The 12,883-nt window shown below is 49.3% G+C and overlaps 1 protein-coding gene across 2 annotated transcripts in view; it reads right to left on the bottom strand.

Moving 5' to 3' along the window:
- The window catches only part of LOC135547441 (immunoglobulin superfamily member 3-like), a 95,508-nt gene that overhangs the window by 15,202 nt on the left and 67,423 nt on the right, over positions 1 to 12,883 (bottom strand). For both annotated transcript variants that reach the window (XM_064976469.1, XM_064976468.1), the window contains exon 6: positions 10,683 to 11,123. In XM_064976469.1, coding sequence (XP_064832541.1) covers positions 10,683 to 11,123 — 441 coding nt within the window. The remainder of the gene's footprint in view (positions 1 to 10,682; positions 11,124 to 12,883) is intronic.

The raw sequence follows: 12,883 nt of genomic DNA on the forward strand, positions 1-12,883 counted from the left end.
CTCTCCTCATAGCTATATGCCACAACTCTGTCCCCATAGCTAAATGCCACAACTCTCTCCTCATAGCTATATGCCACAACTCTGTCCCCATAGCTATATGCCACAACTCTGTCCCCATAGCTATATGCCACAACTCTCTCCTCATAGCTATATGCCACAACTCTCTCCTCATAGCTATATGCCACAACTCTCTCCTCATAGCTATATGCCACAACTCTGTCCTCATAGCTATATGCCACAACTCTGTCCTCATAGCTATATGCCACAACTCTGTCCCCATAGCTATATGCCACAACTCTCTCCTCATAGCTATATGCCACAACTCTGTCCCCATAGCTATATGCCACAACTCTGTCCTCATAGCTATATGCCACAACTCTCTCCTCATAGCTATATGCCACAACTCTGTCCTCATAGCTATATGCCACAACTCTCTCCTCATAGCTATATGCCACAACTCTGTCCCCATAGCTATATGCCACAACTCTCTCCTCATAGCTATATGCCACAACTCTGTCCTCATAGCTATATGCCACAACTCTGTCCTCATAGCTATATGCCACAACTCTGTCCTCATAGCTATATGCCACAACTCTGTCCTCATAGCTATATGCCACAACTCTCTCCTCATAGCTATATGCCACAACTCTCTCCTCATAGCTATATGCCACAGCTCTGTGAAGCGGTTCTTTATTTGCCGAGCCAAGTGCGGGAACAGATGAAGACATATTTTGGGAAGTATTTTAGGGTCCAGGAGGTGGGAAGGAAAGTGCACAGTTAAGGCTGTGCTCTGTAATATCTTTCCAACCTCTTACCATCCCTCTCTACCAGTCTAATCAGAACCCCGTCCATCGGTCTGAACTCAATGAAATGCTATCAACTACAGACCACAGACCGTTGCAAAACAGCCCATCCATAGGGATGTACAGTATTCAATAGTATGTAGAACAAATAAACCTTCTAGAATTCATCCAGACAGCCAGTCTCATCACCTGCCAGGACATGAATATTCAGCAGGCTCACCTACATGCTCATGTATATTCATGAGGCTCCAATGAAGAACTCCGACAGGAAGGTGTTGTGGGTCTCTGGTTCATATTTTGGTGCTTTATGATCATTCATCTGAAAGGCTCGACACCAGGGACATTGGATGCATCCCAAATGGCACCAAATGACCTACATGGTGCACTATTTTTCACCAGAACCCCATGTGCCCTGGTCAAAATACTGCACTATTATATAGGGAATTGAGTGCTATTTGGGCCAGAGACAATGTGATTAGACCCCACTCAGCCTAATGGCCCGCTATTGTTTCTCCATCTACACAGGCCTTTTGGTGAAATATGTTTCAGTATTACAGGCATAAAAGTCCTCATTGAGGCAGTGGGGAAAAAATAAGTCAGAGAGAAAGAGAGAGAGGACATGGGGGATTAGAGGATGAATGGAGAAGGTAGATGAATTAAATAAAGAGAGAGCAGATCAGGTTGAAGAGACAGGAGGAGCAGCAAAGAGATGAGGCAAGAGGGATCATGGGAGATGTGGGGAGGCTAAGAGAAAAGAGAGAGTTCTCCTGGGAGGATTTAGGACCAGAGGGGGGTCTCTTGGGTTTCAACTCAGGGAGGCTTAACGTCTTAAACCCGGCCTGCTCCGCCCTTAGCATTAGCCTAGCCACAGGCTGAGCCCAGAACGGATGTACAACACCAAGGGCTCAGACACACTCTGATCCCCGAGGACGGCTCAATCCAGCTGGGTCGTTCCCCCGGCCCGGAGCCCTGCCTCTGGGGAGAGGTCGGAGCGGGTTCCCTTGGGGGAGGGATGGGCCTCTACTCTCCCTGAGGAGCCGCTGTTCCTCTCTTCTTCTGCTATAATGGGGAGCCTAATTTCTATGCTAATGATGCCGATGTATCTCTGATCCTTTTGTGTCAAAAGGAGATTACCCCCCCATCTCACACTCCCGCCGCAATGTCATTAAGATTGAGGTAATTATGGGGATATGCACACGCCCAATGGCAGCCTCACACACCCAGCTGCCTTTCTCCTCTGTCTCCTGCTCGCTGTCTCAGAGACTGATCACTGGACTCTGCCTGGCCTAACTGAAAAGGGGGAGGCGAGGGAGGAAGAGAGGGAGAGGGGGAAAGGGAAGGCGAGCAGAGGGAGAGAGGGAGAGGGGGAAAGGGAAGGCGAGCAGAGGGAGAGAGGGAGAGGGGGAAAGGGAAGGCGAGCAGAGGGAGAGAGGCAAGGGGGGTCAGGGCAGGGGAACTCTAGGTACTGATTAATGACCCCCCAGAAGCAGGCAGGGAAATGGGATTGAATAAAGCGGTGTGTGTGTGGGTCCGTGCGATGTGTGTGTGTTGGTCTGTGCGTTGTGTGTGTGTGTGGGTCCGTGCGATGTGTGTGTGGGTTCATGTGATGTGTGTGGGTCCGTGCGATGTATGTGGGGGTATGTGCGTGTGTGGGTGGGTCCGTGCGCGGTTGTGTGTGGGTGTGTAAATAGGTCTGTGCGTGTGTGTGGGTCCGTGTGTGTGTGTGGGTCCATGTGTGTGTGTGTGGGTCCATGTGTGTGTGTGTGCGTCCATGTGTGTGTGAGGGGAAAGTGAGTCTCTGCCAGTAAACATAAAACACTTTATGTCCATTAAACCAGTGCTGGAATGTGGTCATAGATATTGTTGAGGGAAGCCAGTGCTGACTGCTGGCTGCAGAACGGTTTCTGGTCTGGAGATGAATGAGACAGAGAGAGAGAGGACACAATAGACTGTGTGTAGTGTATTAGGGGGGGGGAGTATGTGTGTTTTTAGAGATTGTGCGTGTGTCCTTGTATGTCCCGAGCAGTAGGTGTGTGTGGTGGGCTGTCTTTGCAGTCTGTGAGGAAGACAGAGAGACAGCTGACCTTGAGTGTCTGAATCAGACATGATTCCTCAAAAGCCTTTTATGAAATAATTTTCTCACACAATGGCTCTTAATTTTATCACCTACTGTGTGTGTGAATGTGTGTGTACACATGTATATGTGGGGGGGAATAGGAAGGGGGGCTTGGAGTGCAGATATCCAATCCGACAGTAGAAGACACACCAGTGCCTGGGGGGTGAGATCAAAACTCTACTGTACACAGCACAGCTCAAACATGATAAGACGTCATATCCCAGTCACAACAATAACAACCCCTTCAGCCATGTCACACCACCACTGTAAAAACACCATTGCAACATATGGAGAGGACGAATAGGAAGACAAGATGGCTGCAGGAGAGAGATGGAGGTAGAGAAGATAAAAAGGAGGAAGGCTATGTCAGGGTGAAACTCTGAGCCCCGTGGCGTCTGACTAGAGAATTGGGGGGGGGGGGCTCCTCCCTAATGAAGACGGACAGCTGCAATCCATCCACAGATAAGCAGGAACCTCCAGTCACCACGGTGATGGTAACGCTATCAATAACAAGGTTGGAGGAGGAGGAGAAGGGCTGTGCTGGGTGACATGAAGAGAGCGTGGGCACAGAGAGAGCTGTTACTGCCATTAACACTGAAGACACTTCACTAGCACTCGGCACCAAGACACCACCAGGAGGGGTGGGCGGATAGTGAAGGGGTGGGGAAAGGAGGGCAGAGAGAGAGCGACAGAAAGAGGGGATGAGAGAGAGAAACAGAAAGAGGGGATGAGAGAGAGAGACAGAAAGAGGGGATGAGAGAGAGAGAGACAGAAAGAGGGGATGAGAGAGAGCAAGACAGAAAGAGGGGATGAGAGAGAGAGCGAGACAGAAAGAGGGGATGAGAGAGAGAGCGAGACAGAAAGAGGGGATGAGAGAGAGACAGAAAGAGGGGATGAGAGAGAGACAGAAAGAGGGGATGAGAGAGAGCGACAGAAAGAGGGGAGAGAGAGAGGGGAGAGAGAGAGAGAGACAGAAAGAGGGGAGAGAGAGAGAGACAGAAAGAGAGGGAGAGTAGAAGAAGATAGTAAAGTGTCCCCCTGCTATTTCTGACACAGGTATGATGGACATGTCATCATATGTATACTGTATCAGCTACAAAGACCAGCTCTTCAACCCATACTGTATGTTTGCTTCCCAAATGGAACCATATTCCCTATAGAGTGCCCTACTTTTGACTATAGTTTGAGCAGGGCTCTGGTCAAAAGCAGTGCACTATATAGGGAATAGGGTGCCATTTTTGACTCAGCCTATGTGGGCTAGTTCCAGTAATAAAATCAGCATACTGTTCTTGTAGTCTAGCGGTTAAGAGCGTTGGGCCAGTAACCGGTCGCTGATTCGAATCCCAGAGCCGAGTAGGTGAAACATTTGTCGAAGTGTCCTTTAGCAAGGCACTTAACCCTAATTGCTCCTGTAAGTTGCTCTGGATAAGTGTCTGCTAAATGACGAAAATGTCAAAATGTACAGCATGTAGGCTAGAATGTAGGTGTGGACCCCCCAGATCTCTCTCTACAGGAAGTAGGACACCATCATCTCCCTTTTGATTCCAGCCTACAACCAGGGAAAGTTAATATCACATTCCTCAAACTATGTGGACGCACACACACACGAGAAAATGTATTAAATTCCCCAAACCATCATTAATCTGAGATCCGGCTTCATTACGGAGAATCAGCATAATGGTGTATGTGGTACGGGAGAGTTATGAAGAGCTGGTATTAGATTGTGTAGAGATGAGACTGATGCTTCCCTGGTGATGTGCAGGACTGAACATGTGCCTGCTCTTATTATGTTTTACAGCGAGACAAAGAAAAAACGCAATCAGAAGGAATATAGTATTCCTCCTTCCATTTGTGTGCTGTGAGCCGTGTGTCAGACTATATAGAAGCATGTTCCAATATAAAATAATTAGACTCATGCACAGGGACAGAATCCAGGAGTTTGTGTGTGTGTGTGTCTGGTAGCCTCTAATCTAGGGGCTCATTTCAGTCGATGTGTTCAAGGCATCTCAGTTTCCATAGAGAAGACATAGGAGAACAGACGCTCTTCCTCCTTCCGCAGCAGAAATGCTCTTTATGTTCCTGGAGAAGACCAGAACAAACCCACCAGAGGAGCTGAGGTTGGGGCTGGTGCTCTTAAGGGCTTTAGGGGGCTGGTGCTCTGTAGGGGTATAGGGAACTGGGGCTGGTGCTGGGGCTCTGTAGGGCTGTCGGTGAGCTGGGGCTGGTGCTCTGTAGGGCTGTCGGTGAGCTGGTGCTGGTGCTCTGTAGGGCTGTAGGTGAGCTGGTGCTCTGTAGGGCTGTAGGTGAGCTGGGCCTCTGTAGGGCTGTAGGTGAGCTGGGCCTCTGTAGGGCTGTAGGTGAGCTGGGCCTCTGTAGGGCTGTAGGTGAGCTGGGCCTCTGTAGGGCTGTAGGTGAGCTGGGCCTCTGTAGGGCTGTAGGTGAGCTGGGCCTCTGTAGGGCTGTAGGTGAGCTGGGCCTCTGTAGGGCTGTAGGTGAGCTGGGCCTCTGTAGGGCTGTAGGTGAGCTGGGCCTCTGTAGGGCTGTAGGTGAGCTGGGCCTCTGTAGGGCTGTAGGTGAGCTGGGCCTCTGTAGGGCTGTAGGTGAGCTGGGCCTCTGTAGGGCTGTAGGTGAGCTGGGCCTCTGTAGGGCTGTAGGTGAGCTGGGCCTCTGTAGGGCTGTAGGTGAGCTGGGCCTCTGTAGGGCTGTAGGTGAGCTGGGCCTCTGTAGGGCTGTAGGTGAGCTGGGCCTCTGTAGGGCTGTAGGTGAGCTGGGCCTCTGTAGGGCTGTAGGTGAGCTGGGCCTCTGTAGGGCTGTAGGTGAGCTGGGCCTCTGTAGGGCTGTAGGTGAGCTGGGCCTCTGTAGGGCTGTAGGTGAGCTGGGCCTCTGTAGGGCTGTAGGTGAGCTGGGCCTCTGTAGGGCTGTAGGTGAGCTGGGCCTCTGTAGGGCTGTAGGTGAGCTGGGCCTCTGTAGGGCTGTAGGTGAGCTGGGCCTCTGTAGGGCTGTAGGTGAGCTGGGCCTCTGTAGGGCTGTAGGTGAGCTGGGCCTCTGTAGGGCTGTAGGTGAGCTGGGCCTCTGTAGGGCTGTAGGTGAGCTGGGCCTCTGTAGGGCTGTAGGTGAGCTGGGCCTCTGTAGGGCTGTAGGTGAGCTGGGGCTCTGTAGGGCTGTAGGGGAGCTGGGGCTCTGTAGGGCTGTAGGGGAGCTGGGCCTCTGTAGGGCTGTAGGTGAGCTGGGGCTCTGTAGGGCTGTAGGTGAGCTGGGGCTCTGTAGGGCTGTAGGTGAGCTGGGGCTCTGTAGGGCTGTAGGGGAGCTGGGGATCTGTAGGGCTGTAGGGGAGCTGGGGCTGGTGCTCTGTAGGGCTGTAGGTGAGCTGGGGTTCTGTAGGGCTGCAGGGAGCTGGGGCTCTGTAGGGAACTGGGGTTCTGTAGGGAGCTGGGGCTCTGTAGGGAGCTGGGTCTGGTGATAGGGCTATGCTGGTGCTATGCTGGGGCTTTGCTGTGTCTGGGGCTGGTGCTATGCTGGGCCAAGGCTAGCGCTAGAGCCAAGCCCTCACACGTTTCATCTCTAGTCCTTTCTAGCACTTCACACGTCATCCTCAGCCCAGCAGAGGCCCAGTACAGTCAGCGGCACTGTCCCATCACAGGGAGGGAGCTGCAAACTGCATGTATGCAGAGTATGCATATGAGTAGCATTATGCAGTCACTAGGCACTAGTCACTAGTCACCGTTTCTACCGGGTATTTCCAAATACCAACGGTATGATTTTCAATACTGTAAAAAAATAAGCTATAAGTATATCTATAAGAAATCTAAGATCTGTCAAATAAATTATCTCCAGCTATGCATTTGGTTTACTAACTGGCTAGATGTCAAGCTTCTTGGTTAAAGCAGAGACATTCAATCCACTCCTGGATCAAGATCTCTGTTGCCTAAAATGGTTTGTGCATCCGTCCAGTAGCGCCCCTTGTGTGCACATTCGGTTATACCGCATAACACCCTATGGCACAGAAACGGTATGAAATCTGAATACCGCCCAACCACAGCAGTCAGTCTTGCTCGCACACACGCGCAAGCACACGCGCAAGCACACACGCAAGCACACACGCAAGCACACACGCAAGCACACACGCAAGCACACACGCAAGCAAGCACACACGGAAAGCACACACGCAAGCACACACGCATGGTGGTGAGGAAGCTCATACATATTGAGCAGGCTGGTGGGTCAGTGTACAGGCACCTCTGGAAGCATGATTTAAAGTCTCTCAATAATGTATTTGGTCAGATGCTGTGTGATGCTCCAGCTCTGCTCACACCTCATTACCCCCACTCTCCTGTTTCGCTCGTTTCTGCTTCTTTGACAGAGAAAGTGGAAACGGCAAATGTCAGCCTCTCATTTAGCGAAGAGTGGTTAACATTTAAGAAAACAGCTAGGGGAAAGCAGAAGAGATGGCCTACATTCTGACAGATGAATCACGGCTCTAAATGGAGCCATGTGACGCGCGCGTGTGTCAGGCCTAGTTGGGGAGGAAAACAGGATTTGACGAAAACAACAGAAAGTATGGAGGAGCCAATGGGGGAGCTGGATTAGTCCACCTCACAGCCAATCAAATACTCCTATGAGCCCAAGCCTATACATGGACTTATCATATAGCCACCATAATTGATTACTTCGTCATGGTAACTCATGCCAATGTAACCGATCACATTGTCACAGCAACTGATAGCTTTTCCAAGGTAACTGATCACGTCGTCATGGAGACAGTGCGGAGCCAGAAGAGAGTGAAAGAGACCTCCATTGATTTTCTAAATGTGTGTGCGCGTGTCATTGGTCCTCTTCACTAGGGGTAAAGACAGTAAAGTGCACATCAGGGAAACTAAACAAGCGTGCAGGATGATAAATCGATTGCCAAATGGCTCCTGAAGGGTCTGGTGAGACTGTGTTCAGCTTGAGTGGCTAAGGTCAGAACACTGTCTGTCCCTGAGCTGCTTCAGAGCACAGACCTGTGTGTGTGTGTGTGTGTGTGTGTGTGTGTGTGTGTGTGTGTGTGTGTGTGTGTGTGTGTGTGTGTGTGTGTGTGTGTGTGTGTGTGTGTGTGTGTGAGAGAGAGAGAGGGGGAGTGGGACAGAGAGAGAAACCCTGTACAGTTGACTATATTCTAATGGCTGGCTGTCTTATTGATCAGCAGAGTCACTGAGCTCATCTCCCTGCTGAGTTGTAATCAGCCTCACCTTGACACATCAGTCACACACAGCCAGTCTCAGTGACAGTAAAGTGGTATAAACCCACACAGCCAGTCTCAGTGACAGTAAAGTGGTATAAACCCACCCAGCCAGTCTCAGTGACAGTAAAGTGGTATAAACCCACCCAGCCAGTCTCAGTGACAGTAAAGTGGTATAAACCCACCCAGCCAGTCTCAGTGACAGTAAAGTGGTATAAACCCACACAGCCAGTCTCAGTGACAGTAAAGTGGTATAACCCCACACAGCCAGTCTCAGTGACAGTAAAGTGGTATAACCCCACACAGCCAGTCTCAGTGACAGTAAAGTGGTATAACCCCACACAGCCAGTCTCAGTGACAGTAAAGTGGTATAACCCCACACAGCCAGTCTCAGTGACAGTAAAGTGGTATAACCCCACACAGCCAGTCTCAGTGACAGTAAAGTGGTATAAACCCACACAGCCAGTCTCAATGACAGTAAAGTGGTATAACCCCACACAGCCAGTCTCAGTGACAGTAAAGTGGTATAACCCCACACAGCCAGTCTCAGTGACAGTAAAGTGGTATAACCCCACACAGCCAGTCTCAGTGACAGTAAAGTGGTATTACCCCACACAGCCAGTCTCAGTGACAGTAAAGTGGTATAACCCCACACAGCCAGTCTCAGTGACAGTAAAGTGGTATAACCCCACACAGCCAGTCTCAGTGACAGTAAAGTGGTATAACCCCACACAGCCAGTCTCAGTGACAGTAAAGTGGTATTACCCCACACAGCCAGTCTCAGTGACAGTAAAGTGGTATTACCCCACACAGCCAGTCTCAGTGACAGTAAAGTGGTATTACCCCACACAGCCAGTCTCAGTGACAGTAAAGTGGTATAACCCCACACAGCCAGTCTAAGTGACAGTAAAGTGGTATAACCCCACACAGCCAGTCTCAGTGACAGTAAAGTGGTATTACCCCACACAGCCAGTCTCAGTGACAGTAAAGTGGCATAACCCCACACAGCCAGTCTCAGTGACAGTAAAGTGGTATTACCCCACACAGCCAGTCTCAGTGACAGTAAAGTGGTATTACCCCACACAGCCAGTCTCAGTGACAGTAAAGTGGTATAACCCTAGGCTGATCCTCCCACTTACGGCCTCACAGGCAGGATAAAAGAAGCGCCATTCCCATTAAGCAGGAGCTTCCTGTGTGTGTGGACCAGAAGTCCCCACAAGAATAGTAAACAAACAAATTTGGCCAACTGGGGACATTTTGTTGAACCCCACAAGGTCAAATGCTATTTCTAGAGGGTTTAGGGTTAAGGTTAGAATTAGTGTTAGAATTAGGTTTAGGAGCTAGGGTTAGTTTTAGGGTTAGGGTTCGGTTTTTAGGTTAAGGTTAGAGTATGTGTTAGGGTAAATATGAGTTTGAATGGGACTGAATTGTGTGTGCCCACAAGGTTAGCTGTATAAGACTCAGTGTGTGTGCGTGCGTGTAGATGGTGAAGGAAAACAGAGAGCAACACAGGGCACACCCACACACTTTAATGAGGTAGTGCACATTGCACAAACAGAAACACTCCTCAGCTCAGCTCAAGACCAGAGTGGCAGTAATGTCATTCAGTCTCCTCACAGAGAGACTACATAAACAACCTGGGAACCCAGGAACACAAGCACTGACATTAACCTCCACTACACACAAACTCTGCCTCAACGTCATCAGTGGGTTGTTCAGTGTGTGTGTAACAGCCACCCCTGCCCCCACTGTGACAAGATCACCAGGTCATGGATTAGCCTATCCAGCCATCTCCAAACCTACGGCCAGCCAGCCAGATCCACACCACAACCCTGACCCCTGGAGGGAAATCATACTCGACAATGAGGGATCCCAAAGGAACGGTATACAGTGTGTGTGGGTGTGAGCGAATAAAAGCCTATTATTGCAGCAGCGCGTGATGCCATGGGGTGTAGTTAGACAATTGTTGATGAGGGAAAGAGTTCAAGGACCTCTTTCTATTCCTCCTTCCCCCCCTCTTTCTCAGTCCCTCTCTCTTTTTTCCACCTATTATTTTCCTCTCTGATCACTACCTCTCGTGGGGACATTACACTGCTCCATTAGGAGGTTCCGCCCTGCCCAGTGCTACACACGCCCAGAAACATGCATGCAAGCACTCTCTCTCACACACACACAATTAGTCCGTCAAAAGAGAGCGAGAGCAATTACAGCAGAGAGCGTGCGCAAATAGAGCAGAGAGAGAGAGAGAGATCGAGAGCAATTACAGCAGAGAAAGACTAACACCTATAGGTCTGTGGCACCACAGACCTAATGGGCAGAACACACAATGCTAATACAGGACTCACTCCTCAGACTGTACAGGACTCTCACAGAACAAAGGATGACAGGGAGGAGAAAACCTGTGCAGCATATGTTCGCCTCTAAACATTCCCCGACCTCAGGCCTACCGCAGTCATTCTGTGTGTGTCTCTTTTGTGTGTGTTAATTCATGTCCAGAAGTGTGGTTGGTTGGCCACATGGCTCAAGGCGTGTGTGTGTCTCCCACCTGGCTGTAACACGCTGATCCCCAGCAGGTTGGACGTTCTGTTGGCCACTTTGCTCCAGGTGTTGTCGTAGTTCCTCCTCCAGAGGAGGGCAGAGCACTGATATGTCCCCGCCTCCCTACGCCCAGCACGCGTCACAGACAACCTGAAGTTGGTGTTGGCATGGGAACGGTCCACAGTGGTGCGGGTGCCCTGGCCCAGCAGCTGCTCGCCCCACTGCAGCGTGCCCTCTCGGGTAAACGTCACCAGGTCTCGGAACTCGCCCACTGTGCCACCCTCACCACCCTCGCTGGCAGAACCCGAGCTGGAGGGCATGAAGCGCCAGGTGACGGAGGCAGGCACACGAGGGTTATGGCGGGGCTTGACCAGGCACTGGAGATCAAACGAGTCGCCAAAGGTCACGCTAGGCGTCCGTGACGACGCCGACACCACGAAGGAGGATTCTGGGGAGACAGGAAATTATGTGTTAATGTTGGATAGTAAAGCTAAATTCCAAACCGACCCATAGCTCCTATTCCCTAAATTGGATTACTAGTTCCTATTCCCTGACCTATACCCTAGTTTCTATTCCATAACTCCTATTTCCTATCTGCTATTTCCTATCTGCTATTCCTTAGGCACTTGAAGTACAGTGGGGCAAAAAAGTATTTAGTCAGCCACCAATTGTGCAAGTTCTCCCACTTAAAAAGATGAGAGGCCTGTAATTTTCATCATAGGTACACTTCAACTATGACACAAAATGAGGGAAAAAAATCCAGAAAATCACATTGTAGGATTTTTAATTAATTTATTTGCAAATTATGGTGGAAAATACGTATTTGGTCACCTACAAACAAGCAAGATTTCTGGCTCTCACAGACCTGTAACTTCTTCTTTAACAGGCTCCTCTGTCCTCCACTCGTTACCTGTATTAATGGCACCTGTTTGAACGTGTTATCAGTATAAAAGACACCTGTCCACAACCTCAAACAGTCACACTCCAAACTCTACAGCCCCACTGTATGTGAAAGGATTGGAGAGGTAAGCAGTGTGGCAGGTCAGGCAGCACGACAGAGGCCATGGTGGTGACAGACTGAAGGGAGCAACCCTCTGCTTCAACACACAGACAAAGGGGAAGGGAAGGAGTAGGGATTGCAAGACCTAGTGGCATTCAGTGAGAGTTTAATAAATTGCCTTCCATCAACAAGTTAGCTGTTAGAATCCATTCATTGTCTTCTGAAACACAAGCTTATGGAGAGGTTGTATACTGTATCTATAGATTATATAATGTATAAGGCTTAGTGTCACGATACCAGAATATTGACTTTGATACTGATACCAGGTTTAGTATCATGATACTCAATACCATGGCAAAAAAAATAAGGTGTATTAGCCAAAGTCACAGAATGGCACTTGATCCAGACAGAAGCAGCAGCTACTTTTCCTGGGGTTCAGCTAAATTAAGGCAGTTTATACAATTTTAAAACATTACAATACATTCACAACACACTGTGCCCCAACTCCACCACTACCACATATACACAGTACTAAATCCATGTATAAACTCAGTTGACAATTCCTGACATTTAATCCTAGTAAATATTCCCCGTCTTAGGTCAGTTAGGATCACCACTTTATTTTAAGAATGTGAAATGTCAGAATAATGGTAGAGTGATTTATTTCAGCTTTTCTTTCTTTCATCACATTCCCAGTGGGTCAGAAGTTTACATACACTCAATTAGTATTTGGTAGCATTGCCTTTAAAATGATTTAACTTGGGTCAAATGTTTCAGGTAGCCTTCCACAAGCTTCCCACAATAAGTTGGGAGAATTTTGGCCCATTCCTCCTGACAGAGTTGGTGTAACGAAGGTTTGTTTGGGGTCATTGTCCATTTGGAAGACCCATTTACGACGAGCTTTAACTTCCTGACTGATGTCTTGAGATTGTTGCTTCAATTTATCCACATAATTTTCCATCCTCATGATGGCATCTATTTTGTGAAGTGCACCAGTCCCTCCTGCAGAAATACACCCCCACAACATGATGCTGCCTCCCCTGTGCTTCACGGTTGGGATGGTGTTCTTCAGCTTGCAAGCCTCCCCCTTATTCCTCCAAACGTAACAATGGTCATTATGGCCAAACATTTCTATTTTTGTTTCATCAAACCAGAGCACATTTTTCCAAAAAGTACAATCTTTGTCCCTGTGTGCAGTTGCAAACCCT

The sequence above is a fragment of the Oncorhynchus masou genome, chromosome 10 (genome assembly GCF_036934945.1).
Source record: "Oncorhynchus masou masou isolate Uvic2021 chromosome 10, UVic_Omas_1.1, whole genome shotgun sequence".
In the NCBI taxonomy this organism is placed as follows: domain Eukaryota; kingdom Metazoa; phylum Chordata; class Actinopteri; order Salmoniformes; family Salmonidae; genus Oncorhynchus; species Oncorhynchus masou.